At 42.3% G+C, this 15000-nt stretch overlaps 2 protein-coding genes across 3 annotated transcripts in view; both read right to left on the reverse strand.

The window, feature by feature from the left end:
• rit1 (Ras-like without CAAX 1) overlaps positions 1-372 on the reverse strand; it is an 8539-nt gene extending 8167 nt beyond the window's left edge. The window contains exon 1 of the mRNA XM_083545269.1: positions 128-372. The gene's annotated coding sequence lies outside the window, so the exon portion shown is untranslated. The remainder of the gene's footprint in view (positions 1-127) is intronic.
• Positions 373-1599: 1227 nt separating this feature from the next.
• syt11a (synaptotagmin XIa) overlaps positions 1600-15000 on the reverse strand; it is a 21263-nt gene continuing 7862 nt past the window's right edge. The window contains exons 2-7 of one of the 2 annotated variants that reach the window (XM_083545242.1): positions 12187-13004; positions 7988-8108; positions 6411-7686; positions 4227-6329; positions 4049-4093; positions 1600-4003 (exon numbers count right to left, since the gene is read on the reverse strand). In XM_083545242.1, the coding sequence (XP_083401368.1) occupies positions 7376-7686; positions 7988-8108; positions 12187-13004 (1250 nt within the window). In that variant the 3' untranslated portion in view covers positions 1600-4003; positions 4049-4093; positions 4227-6329; positions 6411-7375. Of the gene's footprint in view, positions 4094-4226; positions 6330-6410; positions 7687-7987; positions 8109-12186; positions 13005-15000 lie in introns of both variants that reach the window. The other variant, XM_083545241.1, reaches the window with a different exon arrangement.

The raw sequence follows: 15000 nt of genomic DNA on the forward strand, positions 1-15000 counted from the left end.
CCTCTTTGATGGCCGATTAATCCGCATGCAAACAAAAAGAGACATTTCTGCATACGTTTCATTATTATTCAATATTTAAATCATTATAAATTAATTAAAAAAATAAGTAAACAAATCGATGACTTACCTTAGTGTCACAGGATTTCTGTCCTCATGGTGGAGTTCATACTAATGCACCTGATCATGTTTTGATCAAAGTTGATTATTCTGCCCGAGTGTAAACACACACACACACACACACACACACACGCACCCACACGCTCAAATACACAATACACAATACACACGCACATACACACTAACACATGTGCACACGAACTGTACAGCCCCGCTTTCACCCCCCGCTCCTGGGTCCTAACGCCTGCCCGATGTGTGGCATCCAGTTTCAGTAGATTAACGCAATTTATTTTCTACAGTAACGAAAGAAAAAAAAAAAACGATCCGATAAATGAAAAGTGTAAACACGGTGGAGGAACTTCATATAAACCGGACAAGTTTTCTTTTCGCTAAACATTGTTTAGACAAAGTTCTATCAGGGACCTCTGGTTTTCTTCTGTATACTTCGCTATATAGTTGTTTTCGTGTCCCCGGAAAAACTGTAACGTAAAATACTTTTGGTTCAGATTTAATTCTTTTTTTTATTGATTTCCCTGGGGAAAAAAAACAGTGTAAAATCTCAAATTAATTAATAAAAAATTAATTCTATAGGCTTTTTTTTTTTTTTTTTCTGGAATCTTAGTGGTTAAGGCATTGAACTTCGGAATCTGAAGGTCGTGAGCTCAAATCCACACCAAGCTGACATTCCTGGGCCCCTGTGGAAGGCCCTTAACACCATAGCTGCTCAGTTTTGGCTTAGATGTGACCAATTTTGGCTCAGATTTATTTCCATAGGCTTGGGATTTAATTTGTTCCCCAGAAAAATAAGGCGACATGAAAAAAAAAACTCGGATCAGATTTATTTGCTGTTTTTTGTTTCTTCCACCATTTTTTTCAACGGGTTTACATGCTTGCAAGAAATCTGATTGGTCAGTGTGCATTTGTTTCAAAGTATGGCTCGGAAAGTTGGAAATCCTACTGTGCGCTAACCAGTTCTCGTTACTATAGTAACCACTCCTTCACCAGGATGTTCACACAGCAGACGCACCGCATCTTCACCGGGGACTCCTCACATCCCAGTAACAAACCATCTAGGAAGTAAAATTTTATTTGACATCTTTGAATTCATTTGGTAGCATGAAATTGTCCCTTCACCTGAACCAGGAGACCCAAACCTTGTTCCAGCATGTGCACAAAGCCTGCTCCATGAAGATCTTCTTTAAATGGGTTGGAAGTGTGTGAAAGATCTCCTGCTGTAGAGCCTTAAAAACTATTGAACAGGAATGAATGTGAACTCTGAGTGCACCCCAGTCACCAGGTCTCCTCAACTACACCCTTGTGACTGACTGAGCACAAAACTCCACACAATCATGTGGAACATCTTCCCAGAAGAGTGGAGCTCTTATAAGAGAGAATGGTGATAAAACATGAAATGGGATCTTCAAAAAGAAGCACATACCAATGTTATGGTCAAACCTTTGAAGGAGAAAACAAGAGTCCTGGTGTTAGTGGATCAGTTTAGATTTTATTTGCATGTTCATTGTGTTAACCAGTTCACCATACAGTACATCATTTTTATTATTTTAGCATAGATTTATTACAGCGTTATGCACATCAGGTCGCATCAAAAGCGGGGTTTTTTTTCCACATAAAACTTTTTGCATCTTCGACTTGGATGAAATTTCACTTTGCATTTCAGTTTATTGTACAACAGACGCCGGGGCGACATGTTCGGAGAGGAAAAAGGGGAAAATTAAGAGGAGGGACGATCAAATTCCCAATGAAAATTTACAAAATAAAATAAATAATGAATGAAATAAATAAATAAAGGCGGAAAAGTGCTACTGCATTACAACCCGGATTTGATTTCTACACGTATAAACAAGCTTCGTAGGCCAAGGACTCGAGGATGCACGAGGCAAAAAATATAGAATACATTATTATTCATGTAGTCATACAACGTTATAACGTTTGATTCTTTTTTGTTTCTGCACTGAAGAGAAAAAAACGAGAAATACCAAAACTGTATATCCAAACCTGGGTATAATTCAGGCTACTGTACACAGACTAAAAGCAGAGATTTGATAGAGGAGCATGAAATATTACAGCATACTCTATATTATATTAATATTATATTAACCCCCCAAAGTCGTTTCTTTCTTGCATGCACATACGCGTGTAAGAAAACGTTTAAAGGAGCGCTAGTGCATCAGAAAGTCCTGCGATTGCACTGTAAATTCGAAGTACTGTGATGTAACGACGTACCGTAGAAGCTCATAGCGCCATCGTTACCTGGACCGAGTGTTACGAGGCTTTTGGAATCATCTGGAGGACCGAAAACATTTCGTAGCCTTCAGTATTTTCCGTTCACAAGTCCGTGAAAAGGCGTGTCAAGACGTAAAGGAAGGAGTAAATAATAACAATATTAATAATATTAATAGTAATAATTAAAATGATGCAACCCAATGAATATTAGTGATGTTTTTCTATTGGGAGTGAAAGAATGGAAGTAATAACGTTATCGTACAGTAGATGGCGCTTCATTGGCTGGAACGCTAACGCTTAAACGCCATAATAAACGCTTATGTTTCCCAGCATTTATACTATTTTTCATTCGTTTCAGCTTTTCTTTTCTTCTCTCTTTCTCTCTCTCTCAGTCGTTGTCTGTTCTTTATTTTCTCCCCCAAATAAATCGTGCATGTGGGCAGACCGAGTGTTCGTCTAAGAGCTCATTGCTGAAATAATAACATAAATCTACACACACTGTTGAATCACGGCAACATTCGTGACGGCTATAAAATTGTCGAGGATCCAATCATTTGGTACAAAATCTACTCAATTTTTCCATGAAGGGCGCCAATAATTCTGAAACCGGATGTACAGTCTATCACAGTGGCCCATCACAGAACATGATTTTCCTACTCGTGTTGTCTCTCTCAATCCCTTTGGGTGTGGTCAGCTCCCGTGTGTGTGTGTGTGTGTGTGTGTGTGTGTGTGTGTGTGTGTGTGGATAGATGAAGAGGAAACGGAGCGAGGGATGAAAAGATTTAGACGAGTGAAAGTCATGTAATTAACACGAACCTGCATTTAATTAATGAGTGCAGATATGAGCGGTGTCCTGCGTGACTACTGTACTCCTGCCTACACACACACACACACACACACACACATACACACACACACACACACACACACAGGTCTGAATGTCGCTGGGCCCAGCTATTAAAGTCTGTGTGTGGGAGAGTGTGTGTGAGAGACGTCCCTAAGAGACGATCATTAAATGAACAAATCCCGTCAATGGACAAATTTAAAGAAGGTTATAATCAGTGTGTGTGTGTGTGTGTGTGTGTGTGTGTGTGTGTGTGTGTGTGTGTGTGTGTGTGTGTGTGTGTGTGTAGGCTGGGGGGTGGGGGGAGAAGCAGGGGATTGGTCATATGTGTAAAGTTTTCCAGTTATCCAGATAGAAGTGGGTGATGGAAATAATAACATCATATTGGAAATTTCTTTCCCCCGTCACATGACCCAGATCATACTTGTATCACATCAACCGGGTCTCCCTGTCACATGACCAGGATCATCTCTGTATTACATGACCGGAGTCTCTTCATCACCTGACCCAGATCATCCTCATGGTCACCCGGATCAAACCCAGGGCATGTGGCCTGAGTCTTTCATTGTCACATGACCTGGATCCCACTGGGATCATTCCTATGTCACATAGGTCATGTCAGGACCTGAGTCTCAGTCAGTCACATAACCTGGGTCTAGTCATCAATTGGTCCGGATTACCGGATTGTGGTCATAGTCGTGGTCACCCGGATCAAACCCAGGGCATGTGAATTGAGTCTCCCCGCCTCATGAGCTACGGATACCGTGTCACATGATCGGGGTCCACCAGTCACATGACCTGAGTCTCCCCTTTCTCATGATTTGGGTCCACCAGTCACATGACCTGAGTCTCCCCTGTCTCATGATCTGGGTCCACCAGTCACATGACCTGAGTCTCTCCTGTCTCATGATCTGGGTCCACCAGTCACATGACCTGAGTCTCCCCTGTCTCATGATTGGGGTCCCCAGTCACATGACCTGAGTCTCCCCTGTCTCATGATCAGGGTCCCCCATCACATGACCTGGGTCTGCTTGTCACATGGTCAAGGTGTTTCCCCTGTCACATGACCTGGGTCTGCTTGTCACATGGTCTAGGTGTTCCCTCTGTCACATGACCTGAATCTTTCCCTATCACAAGACCTGATTGGTGGCTGAAAATGAAGAAAGAGACAGCGAGTGAGAGAGTGACAGCACCTGATCTTCTCAGAGCTCCTAAACATCTCCCTATTAGTAAACAATAATTGGACTAGAAGGTGTAATTGGAACGTCCAGCGAAAACGTTTCCACCAATCAGAGCCCAGGATGAGCGACTGGGAGTTTAATACGCTTTATATTCTCTATGTTTCTTTCTTTTTCTACGTTTCATCACAGCTATTTGGTTCTCTCACTATATGTATATGTATAGATATATAGATATATACGTATATATTTTTTTTTTTACTTTTCTACAAATACAAAACAATATCATAAAGTGCAAGAATCTGCATATTTCTTATTTCATTCATTAACTTCCAACTTCTTTTTTTCCTTCAGGGAAATAAACACGTATCACGTCAAGGAGGCGTTTTTTTTTTTCTGTCTGCAGGATAAAAACGAAGCTTGAGGTTACAGCGATGTTCCTATCATACACTCTGTACAGAGAACAAGCAGAAGGTCGAAGAAGGAACGCGTCCGGTTTAAAAATACACACGTGTCGATCATGAACGGAGAGAAAAGGCGTTCCGGAACGTTGGAAAGGAATTACTGGGGAAAAAAACACCCCACTATGTACAACATGGCTTTCCACAAAGAGCGCACAATTTTTACCCCGTTATTTTTACACTTTCTTTACAGGTGAAGTGAAGAGCGAACGTGTCGACTGAACTCTCTTTCGTATCTTTTATATATTATTCAAGTGTCCATACGGACGTAAGAAAATCAGTTCCGGTTCACAAGTGGCCAAGAAATGATTACAGCATCGTAAGGACGTCTTTATACCTTTACGCTCGTTAAAAAAACAACCAGGAAGTATAAATATTTATGAGCATGCAAATTTGCTAATTAAAAAAAACAACCCCCACGTACCCCGTTTCATCGAAATACCCAACCCGAGAGTTTCTTTCACGTTCGCCTCAAAGAACACGCAGCGTCTGGAGCGTTTCTAAAGAAAAGTCTAAAATATACAGGGAGGTGTCACGTGAACACGTGGAGTTCCACGTCTGAATATGTGAATATGTAATAAACCTGGAAGTCACAGCAGGTTTGGGGAAACACGGCCGAAGGGCAGCTGATCAATTTGCGGAAGCACGTTTTCTTTTTTTTTTTTACGATTTACAAGAAAGTGTTTCTGATGTTATTCCTAAACGATCGAAAGTATGTCACGTGTGTTACGTAAATACATGCACGTGCGCTCCTTTCCTGGGTGCACTATTCGTCCCCGTGTCACCTTCTGTATGACATCTGCTGAAAGATGTAGCTGCTTCATCATCATCATCGTCATCAGTGAGAGAGTGAATACAATCTGATCACATGACTATTTCAGAATTGGGTTTGAGGATGTTTTTTTCCGTTTTCACGTCACGCCATTTTTACCCCAAAGCCTCAAAGGACACGCAAAATTGACACCATTTCTTCTGAAAAATAGTAACATCCCACAGGTTTTATGTCTGTTTTTGTTTCCATTTATAATAAGGATTTTTCAAGAAGACGATTCGATCGTACGTAATGTACTTTTTGAATTGTGTTAATTTCGCACAGCTCGACGTCACGTGCGTTCGGTTCACGTTTCAGTCTGACTCTTTATTCGACTCTATTAAGTGATCCATATCCTGACCACGCCCACTTTATCATATAATCTCACTGGGTGCATAATTTACCCTCATTTATTTAAGCTAAAGTTGCCATGACGACCAGTGAGAAATTGTTTGATGTTCAGGATTCAATGCAAAGAAAAGAAAATTGTTCAGTAATAATAATAATAATAATAATAATAATAATAATAATAATAATAATATAACTTTGCTTTACAGTTTTAAAGTTGCTGTGAAAAGTGTGGAGTTTTTCAGGTCTTTGAGAGACACTTTCATATTCCTTTTTTTTCTACGCAACAAACTCAGTGAAAGACAAAAACACACAGAGTTCTTCATCTCTGTTCTCTAGTTCTTCTGTTAGAGGCAAAAAAGTTCCACAGAACTTTCATCCACTCGTTCACTGTCACATCAAGTGACAGTGAACGAGTGGATGAAAGTTCTGTGGAACTTTTTTGCCTCTAACAGAAGAACTAGAGAACAGAGATGAAGAACAGGAGATGTGATCAGACTCCCTCACCCCCACACTCACACATGAAGGTGGAAGTTTAATGGTTTGGGGTTGTTTTGGAGCAGTGAAGGTTCCGGAAAGTGAAAGTGGACCAACACGGCTCCAAACTTCACCACCATGTGATTCGACTTCAAACAGACATCTGGAGTGATATCCATCATGGAACGACCTGCTCAGTCACCGCACCTCAATCCTACAGAGATGAAGAAGAACGAAACCTCCAACTAGTGATGAACATCTTTGGTGAGTTTCAGCTGAACGTTTGAAGAAACGAAGTGTCAGGTTTCTGAGAGTGTAAAACGGTTCTTCATGATAACGGAGGATTTTTCACTGGAAATAAAGTGGAACATCTGGACATTTTGTTTGGTCGAAGGAATTTGGTGCATAGAAACAAAAGGAACATGGACGTGTCTCTCAGAGTGACTCGTGGACTGCTCCGTTATGGGTCGTGTCCCAAATAAGGGACGTTTAGGAGACTTTACTTCTCCGTCTCACCTTGTGAACACTGCTGTAGCTGCTTCATCATCATCATCATCATCATCGTCATCAGTGAATACAATCGGAGCGCATGACTATTTGAGAATTAGATTAAAGGACATCAGGTTTTTGTGATGCACCTGGTGATGTTACACCTTCAGATCGTTAATAATTATTCATTAAATAATCGATGTCCAGGAATAAGAGGACCGGGGTATTGAGCAGTGCTGAAGTCCGCCTGAAGGAAACGTTGAGACGTTCTTCAGGTCACACACACGCACACACGCACACACACACACGCTAGGATACACCTACACGAGAGAAGAGTAAGAGAATAGGGTTGAGGGGACCAGGGGACCGGAGGGGACCGCTGGGGGGACGGGGGGACAGGAGGACGTTAGAACTCGGACAGGTCGTGCCACTTGGCGATTTGCCTCCGCGGGTTGTCGTACACTTCCCTCCAGTGCGTGACGCCGGACGGTGTGGGGCTCTGCCCCCCCAGCACCAGGCGACCCACCACGGCGTTCTTGGCTGTGCGGTCGAAGTCGATGAGCAGGAACTCCACAGAGATGTCGGCCATCAGCTCGGCCGGGACGTCGTACACGAACGACTCGTTGAAGACCGGCTCCAGCGTGCACTTCTTCACGTGCGTCTTCTTCTTGGCGATGCGTCTGCGCCCGTAGAACACGTTCACCTTCACGTACGGGTCTGAAGGGGGAGGGGTCAGAAAAACGAGAGATTGGAGTGTGTGTGTGTTTGTGTGTGTGTGTGTGTGTGTGTGTGAGAGAGAAAGAGAGAAAGACAGAGAGATCGAAGAGGAGGAGCTAAATAGAGAGAAAGAAAGATAAAGAGAATGAAATACAGATAAGGAGAAGGAGATATGAAGAGATACTGAAAGAGAAAGAGACAGAGAGAGGTATGGATTGTGTGTGTATGTGTGTGTGTGTGTGTGTGTGTGTGTGTGTGTGTGTGTGTGTGTGTGTGTGTGTGTGTGTGTGTGTATACTCACTGCCTGGAAGGCTGGTGATGTCCATGGTAGGAAGATGTTTGGCTTTGAGCACCACCACATTTAGTCTGTGTGTTGCAGGATGGTAGGAGAGAGACACCAGCAGCTCACCACGTCTCCCACACTGCAGGGACAGAGGCCAGAGACAGAGGGGGACAGGGGACAGAGGGGGACAGAGAATAGAGAGAAGGGGACAGAGGTCAGGTAAGTGCTGAGTGCCTACATTCAACAACAAATCTACAAGTGCCTAGTTACAGAATATCTACACACACACACACACACACACACACACACACACACACTACTGATACCTTTCGTTGTCTCTATCTATCTATCTATCTATCTATCTATCTATCTATCTATCTATCTATCTATCTATCTATCTATCTATCTATCTATCTATCTATCTATCTATCTATCTATCTATCTATCTCTTCCACATCTTCTCTATTCATTCTACATTCTTCCTCAGTCTCAGTTCTCGCTCTCCCTCTCTTTTTCCACCCCTGCTTTTCTGTGTTTAGTCCATACTCCTTATCTCTCTCTCTATCAATCTTTTTCTCCACTATTTCTCTCTCTCTCTCTCTCATTGCTCTTTTCCCTCCTTCTGTCCGCATGAAGTCCATCCTCTTTATATTTTCTCCTCTGTCCTTCCCTATCCTCTATTTTCTTATATCTTCCACCTTCTTTCTATTTATTCCACCGTCTTCATCCATCCTCTCTCTCTCTCTCTCTCTCTCTCTCTCTCTGACTCCATCCTCTCTTTGTTTAGTCCATACTCCTTATCATTTTTTCTCTCCCCTTCCCTTCTTCTCTTTCTGTATGAACTCCATTCTTTTCCTCCATCTCCCTCTCTCTCTCTCCTTCTTCATCTATCTTCTATTTTCTACATCAATCTCTTTTTATCTCTCATTCTTTCTGTTTAATATCCATCCTCTTCTTCTCTTTCTCACTTTACCCCTCTGCTCTCCTCTATCCTTTATCCCCCCCCCCCCCTCTCTCTCCTTCTATTTTGAGGACTTCAGAGCTACTTCTGGTTGTCACCATAGCGACTGACCGTGGGAGGCGGCCTGAAGCTGATCTTGAACTTCAGACAGACGCTTTCTCTCTGTTCTGATCTTTACACACACAAACACTCGTTCTTTTCCTTTTCTTTCTGTTTTACAGAAATACTGTTCCTGAGGTTAAGCTCAGCATCTGGTGTGGGAGTCGAATCAGTGAGCTGCAGGAATGTTCCTGTTTCACCTGAATAATAACACTGCAGATCAGAAGGACCAGGGACACACCCAGACACGTTTCTTTGACACGTGATACAGTTAAATATAGATTCGATTAGAATTGATGCTTTATAGAGACAATTCCCAAACCTCATTCAACACAATAATTCACATCTTATATTACTTGTATACTCGGTACCGATTCATGACCCGGTGGTTCTGGGATCCATATCGTGCTATAATCACATTTAGGGGTGTCATGTGCTGTTTTGGCCACTAGAGGCCTCCAGTGTTCCTCCATACTGTCTAACTTGTCGGAGTGACGCCATTATCGTCACCTGTATCCAATTTCCTCAATATTTTAAATATTTTTTGTACAAAACAGAAACTACACTCTGAGAAATATAAATAACATACAGCAGTCATTTTTAAATGAGTGTTAATGTATTTTATTTGACTACACAATGGTTCAGATGAAAACCTGTGTAATCTTTCTATGATTCATTGTGTGGGCGTGGCCTAATATTCGATTGTCTTTTATTGAGCGTCGAATTAAGCGTTTATTAACGATTGTAGTATAAAATAATTACATTTAAACAAAATCTCTTGGCCAATCAGAGTCGAGAATTTAATCATGATTCCATCCATTCCTAAAATTCTGGATTCAGGTTTCAGTCTCTCAGTGAGATTAACGCTGCAGTCTCGCTTTTCTGTTCAGAATCACATAACCATCTCATCTCCATCTGTCTTCAGCATCCCCCCCCCCCCTCTTTCTCTGTCTTTATCTTAAGATTTGATTTTCTTCCCTCTCCAGAATACAGAGGGAGGAACCGGTTTATTCCTGCACCATTTATTCCTGCATCCATGTATATTAAAATGTGGACATTTGACTTTCCCACCCAGATGTGGTTCTTCATCAAACTGTACAATCGAAGGCACGCAATGAAATCTTGCCTTAGGGCAGACCCAAACCCGTTCCAGCTCCATGAAGATCTGCTTTACATGGTTTGGAATTGTGTGGAAGATCTCCTGCTGTACAGCTCCAAACCTATTAAACATGTGAACGCTGACTGCACGCTGTGAGCATCAAATATCACACCAAATCCCCACAAAATCTAGCAGAACATCTTCCCACAGGAGTGGAGCTTATTATAAAAGCAAATGAGGATTAAGTGTGGAACGAGATGTTCAAACAGAAGCACAATCTAATGGTACACCATTCATTTAGATCAGTCTCCAGATCGCTGTGAGAAGTCTGTGAAAATTTTGTGCAACATCAAAACATTAAAGTGGAATCACAGTAGAATCATCTGGAATAAATTTACATTTGTATTTATCTATTTATGTATCAGGAGATCTTCCTCTCCAAACCATGTAAAGCAGATCTTCATGGAGCTCACTGTGCACAGAAGCAGTGCCATGCTGGAACAGGCACATGTCTGATCTGTGGACATTATATGCCCACAAAGCCATTTGTACTCCCATAGTTCCTGAACAATCCACAGCACCAGATGATGGGATTACACACTCAAGCCCCCATGATGCCATGATGAAGATGAGAGAAAATCTCCCATGATGCTCTTGGGCGAAATTTTGAAGCACTGCTCATGATTGCTTGTGACAATAAAACATATAAAAAACCCAACCTTCGACTACAACATTCCTAGTTGAATCACTTGTGTGTATGTGTGTGTGTGTGTGTGTGTGTGTGTGTGTGTGTGTGTGTGTGTGTGTGTGTGTGTGTGCGCGTGTGTGTGTGTGTGTGTGTGTGCGCGTGCATTTGTGTAAAAGGATGTCTACTGATCTAATTACTGACTTCCGGATGGAGGCTCAGATGTCCTCCAAATCCAGAGATAAAGTACACCTTGATGGACACACACACACACACACACACACACACACACACACACACACACACACACACACACACACATACCTACAGTAATATTGCTGAAATGAACCTCGATCGATAGACACTTTAATCAATCATGCAGCTCTGCCTCACTGGTGTGTGTGTGTGTGTGTGTGTGTGTGTGTGTGTGTGTGTGTGTGTGTGTGTGTGTGGTATTAGTGAGAGAAAAATACTAAAGAATATAGTAATATTCATCAGGATACGCCGCAACGACAAGGAACTGCACTGAGAGGTTACGAACAAGAGGTATAAAGTCTCCTAATGAATATTTAATTATACGAGCATTTATTCTAGCGATATTTACTGTAACGATAACAACTCCAAAAAATCTATCGTTTTCTCTCTCTTTCTCTCTCCTTCCCTCTCTCTCCCTCATTTTCTTTTCCCTCACATGCATCATGTGCTATTTTAAAGCATTTCTCTCTCTGGAGACTTCTTTCCACCATGAGCTCATCCTGCATCGCCGTCTGGAAGTAACATAAAAAGCTAACAGCCTGTCGACTGTAAGAGAAAACTACCTTCAGCTGATCATTCTGTTCAAGAAATGCAACAGCCAACCAAACTACAGCGTGCCACTATAAACTACAACACTTCACCACAAGTGTTCTGTAAACTACAGCAATAGCCAGCTGCTACAGAAATAAAAACAGCCAATATACTCAAATGCAAACTACAGCAATCAAATCTAAAATGCAACAATAAACCACAACACTATTACAGACTGTTCCAGATTCAACTACCACAATCGTGAAAATAATTTGAGTTTAATTACATTTCATTATAGATAAACTACATTACTCCAACATAAACTACACCACCACCAAGTTAAACTACATTATTCCAACATAAACATATAAACTACACCACCAAGCCAAACTACTTTACTCCCACATAAACTCATAAATTACAAGACCAAGCTAAATTTTATTACTCCAACATAAACTTATAAACTACACCACCAAGCTAAACTACTTTACTCCCACATTACTCATAAACTACAAGACCAAGATACATTTTATTATTTCAACATAAACTCAAACTACACCACCAAACTGTGTTTGTGTTCGTCTCACCTGTACGTTCCTCCTGGTGATCTGCTGGCTGATGTGCACTTTGCCTGCGCTAAGCTCGACGCCCGACAGTGACACCAGCGCCTCACCGATGACATCATCGCGGGCGAATCGGTCGAAGCTCAGCACCAGGAAGTGAAGTGTAAGGTCAGCCAGTGCGCTGAAGGAAACACCGTAGAAGGTAAACGTCTCGTCGAACGACGGCTCCAGGGTCTTCCTCATCACACGGGTCTTTACGTGGTGCTTCTTCTCGGGCAGGATGCTCATCTTCACGTAGGGGTCCGAGCTGCCCGTCTGCTCGTTAACAGCCGGGAGACCTCGTGCACCAACAATCGTCACCACCAGGGCCTTTTTGGGTAAGTTGTAATCGATGGCGAGATCCAGGGTTCCTAAAGAGGGCGAGTCGAGGCTGAACGGAGTCGGAGTCTTGCTGGACGATTCGCAGCTGCTGCTCTCGGAACAGCAGTAATCGGCTCGGATGGGCAACGCTCGCTCCAGCTTCGGGGGAATCAGGTGGTTCATCTGCAAATGTGCATGACCCTCGATGTCAGGATCGTGACCCCGTTGCCGTGATGACGACCTCCGGCCCACTCGGATGATCTTGTTGGCGTTGCTGAGGGTCTCGGGGTAGATGCTGATGCCCTTGAGCATGTGGATGAACTTTAAGGGCGGGTCGGTCGGCGAGTCGAACGGGCCGTTGCTCAACTTAAACGTCATCCTGCGATACTGACGCTGGCAGCAAGTCCAGAGGAAGATGGCCACCGTAACCGTGACGATCAGAACACCCGCCCCGAGAAATCCTGCCAAGACTGGGGACACTTCTGCATTGGAGACAGGAAGAGGCAGAGGGGAAATATATATTACACGGTGCAGGAAAATAATAACACTGCGTTTCTACATGGAAATGAAAACAGACGCAGATTAGCTTCCCAGCTAGTAAAGTGTCTACACTGGTGTACAACCCTGAGAGCAAACTGAAGGAGAAGTGAATCTTTCTTTAGAACAGCCCAATCCAAGCTAATATACAACATTTCTGGCTAGTATAACCTGCTCCAAGCTATCTACAAAATGTATGGCTAGTAAAACATACTCCAAGCTAATCTACAATGTTTCTCGCTAGTACAATACACTTCAAGCTAATCTACAAAGGTCTAAGGCTTGCATTAACACTCCAAGCTAATCTCCAATGTTTCATGCTAGCACAACCCACACTCCCAGCTAATTTACAACGTTTCATGCTAGCATAATACACTCCAAGCAAATCCAAAACGTTTCAGGCTAGTACACTAGCAAAAAAAGAGATTTGCTGTGACTTGAGCATGAATGTGTGAGTGTGTGTGAATGAGTTTGTGTGTGAATGAGTGTGTGTCCCAGTATGATGTGTGGCTGACAGATGTGTGTCATTTCAGCTCTTATTCAGCTCTCTTACACACACACACACACACACACACACACACACACACACACACACACACACACAAACACAAACAACTCTGTAACTTATAGTTCGCCATCGCTAGTAATGTCATGTGATTGAGGCTAAAATAAAAAAAAAATTGGGACACCTGGCTTTTCCATCCAGATGTGCTCCTCCCCCAAACAAAGTTGGAGAAACACAACTGTGTATGACATTTTTGGACGCATAACAGTACCCTTGTGCACAAAGTCAGCTTCATGAAGACATGCGTTCCATGGGTTAGAGCTCCTGATTTTACTAACACCCTTGAATCTCCACAAAATCTTGTAGAACATCTTCGCAGAAGAGTGGAGCTTATTATAAAAGTGAATGGAGACTTAACGGATGCTCAGAAAAGAGCACATATGGTCAGGTGTCCACGCACTCTATAGTATGTAGTGTAGAAGTAAACCTCACACTCAGACACTGTACTCTGCTCTGGATTTCCTCTGGATTTCAGAGGCTGACTGAACAGCCGTTTGCTGTCTATCAGGCCGGATGTTAATGCGGTGTAATGGGACGGATGCTGAGAACAGCAGTTCTCTTTACGACCACGGACGCCTCGATGAACACCGATCCGTCTGTGAATGGCTTCCCATAAAAAAAAAAATGCAGGCAGCTGAAGTTTATATTTATAGTGAAGTTACCGTTATGATGTACGTCTTTCAGCTGGACTGTTCTCGGTGCTTCACCATCCGTCTTATTACAACCTCCACCTACACTGCGTTTAGGACAGATTTATACCATGCAGGCTAATTTTTATATTCAAACACGATACCAAATAAGTTGGGACGCTGTTTACAATGAACATAAAACCAGAGTCCCTTAGAAGCAAAGATGAGCAGAACTTCACCAATCTGTGAAAGACTGTTTCTAAAATTTCAGAATAATGTTCATCAACATCAAATTGCAAAGTTCTGTAACTTTCATCATTAACAAAACAGAATATCATCAAAAGTTTCAAAGAATCTGGAGAATCTCCATGCACAAATGAGGTGAAAATCAATATTGGATGGTCGTGAGTTAAAAATGTATCATGCAAAAAAGAAGAAGTCTCACCAGATCCTTAAAAATGGCATTGTAACCATTGACATGCCAATTCATTTGTTTCTCATCTGTTCATAAATATCCTTACATCTCAGCATGTTTGGCTTTTGAGATCTTTCTGCATGTTTCAAGCAATGTGGTCAATCACAGTTTGTTTATGATCTAGCAAGGGGAGGGGAGGGAGCGATTACTTTTTAACAAATGATCTGAATTATTCAAATGTGCAACAAAAGAAAAAACTCATTTAAATGAGTAAATACTTATTCACAGCACTGTACAACCACCAAGACTTTTAACTAGTCTTCCTGTGGCGC

The sequence above is a fragment of the Silurus aristotelis genome, assembly GCF_946808225.1.
Source record: "Silurus aristotelis genome assembly, chromosome: 6".
Taxonomy (NCBI): Eukaryota; Metazoa; Chordata; class Actinopteri; order Siluriformes; family Siluridae; genus Silurus; species Silurus aristotelis.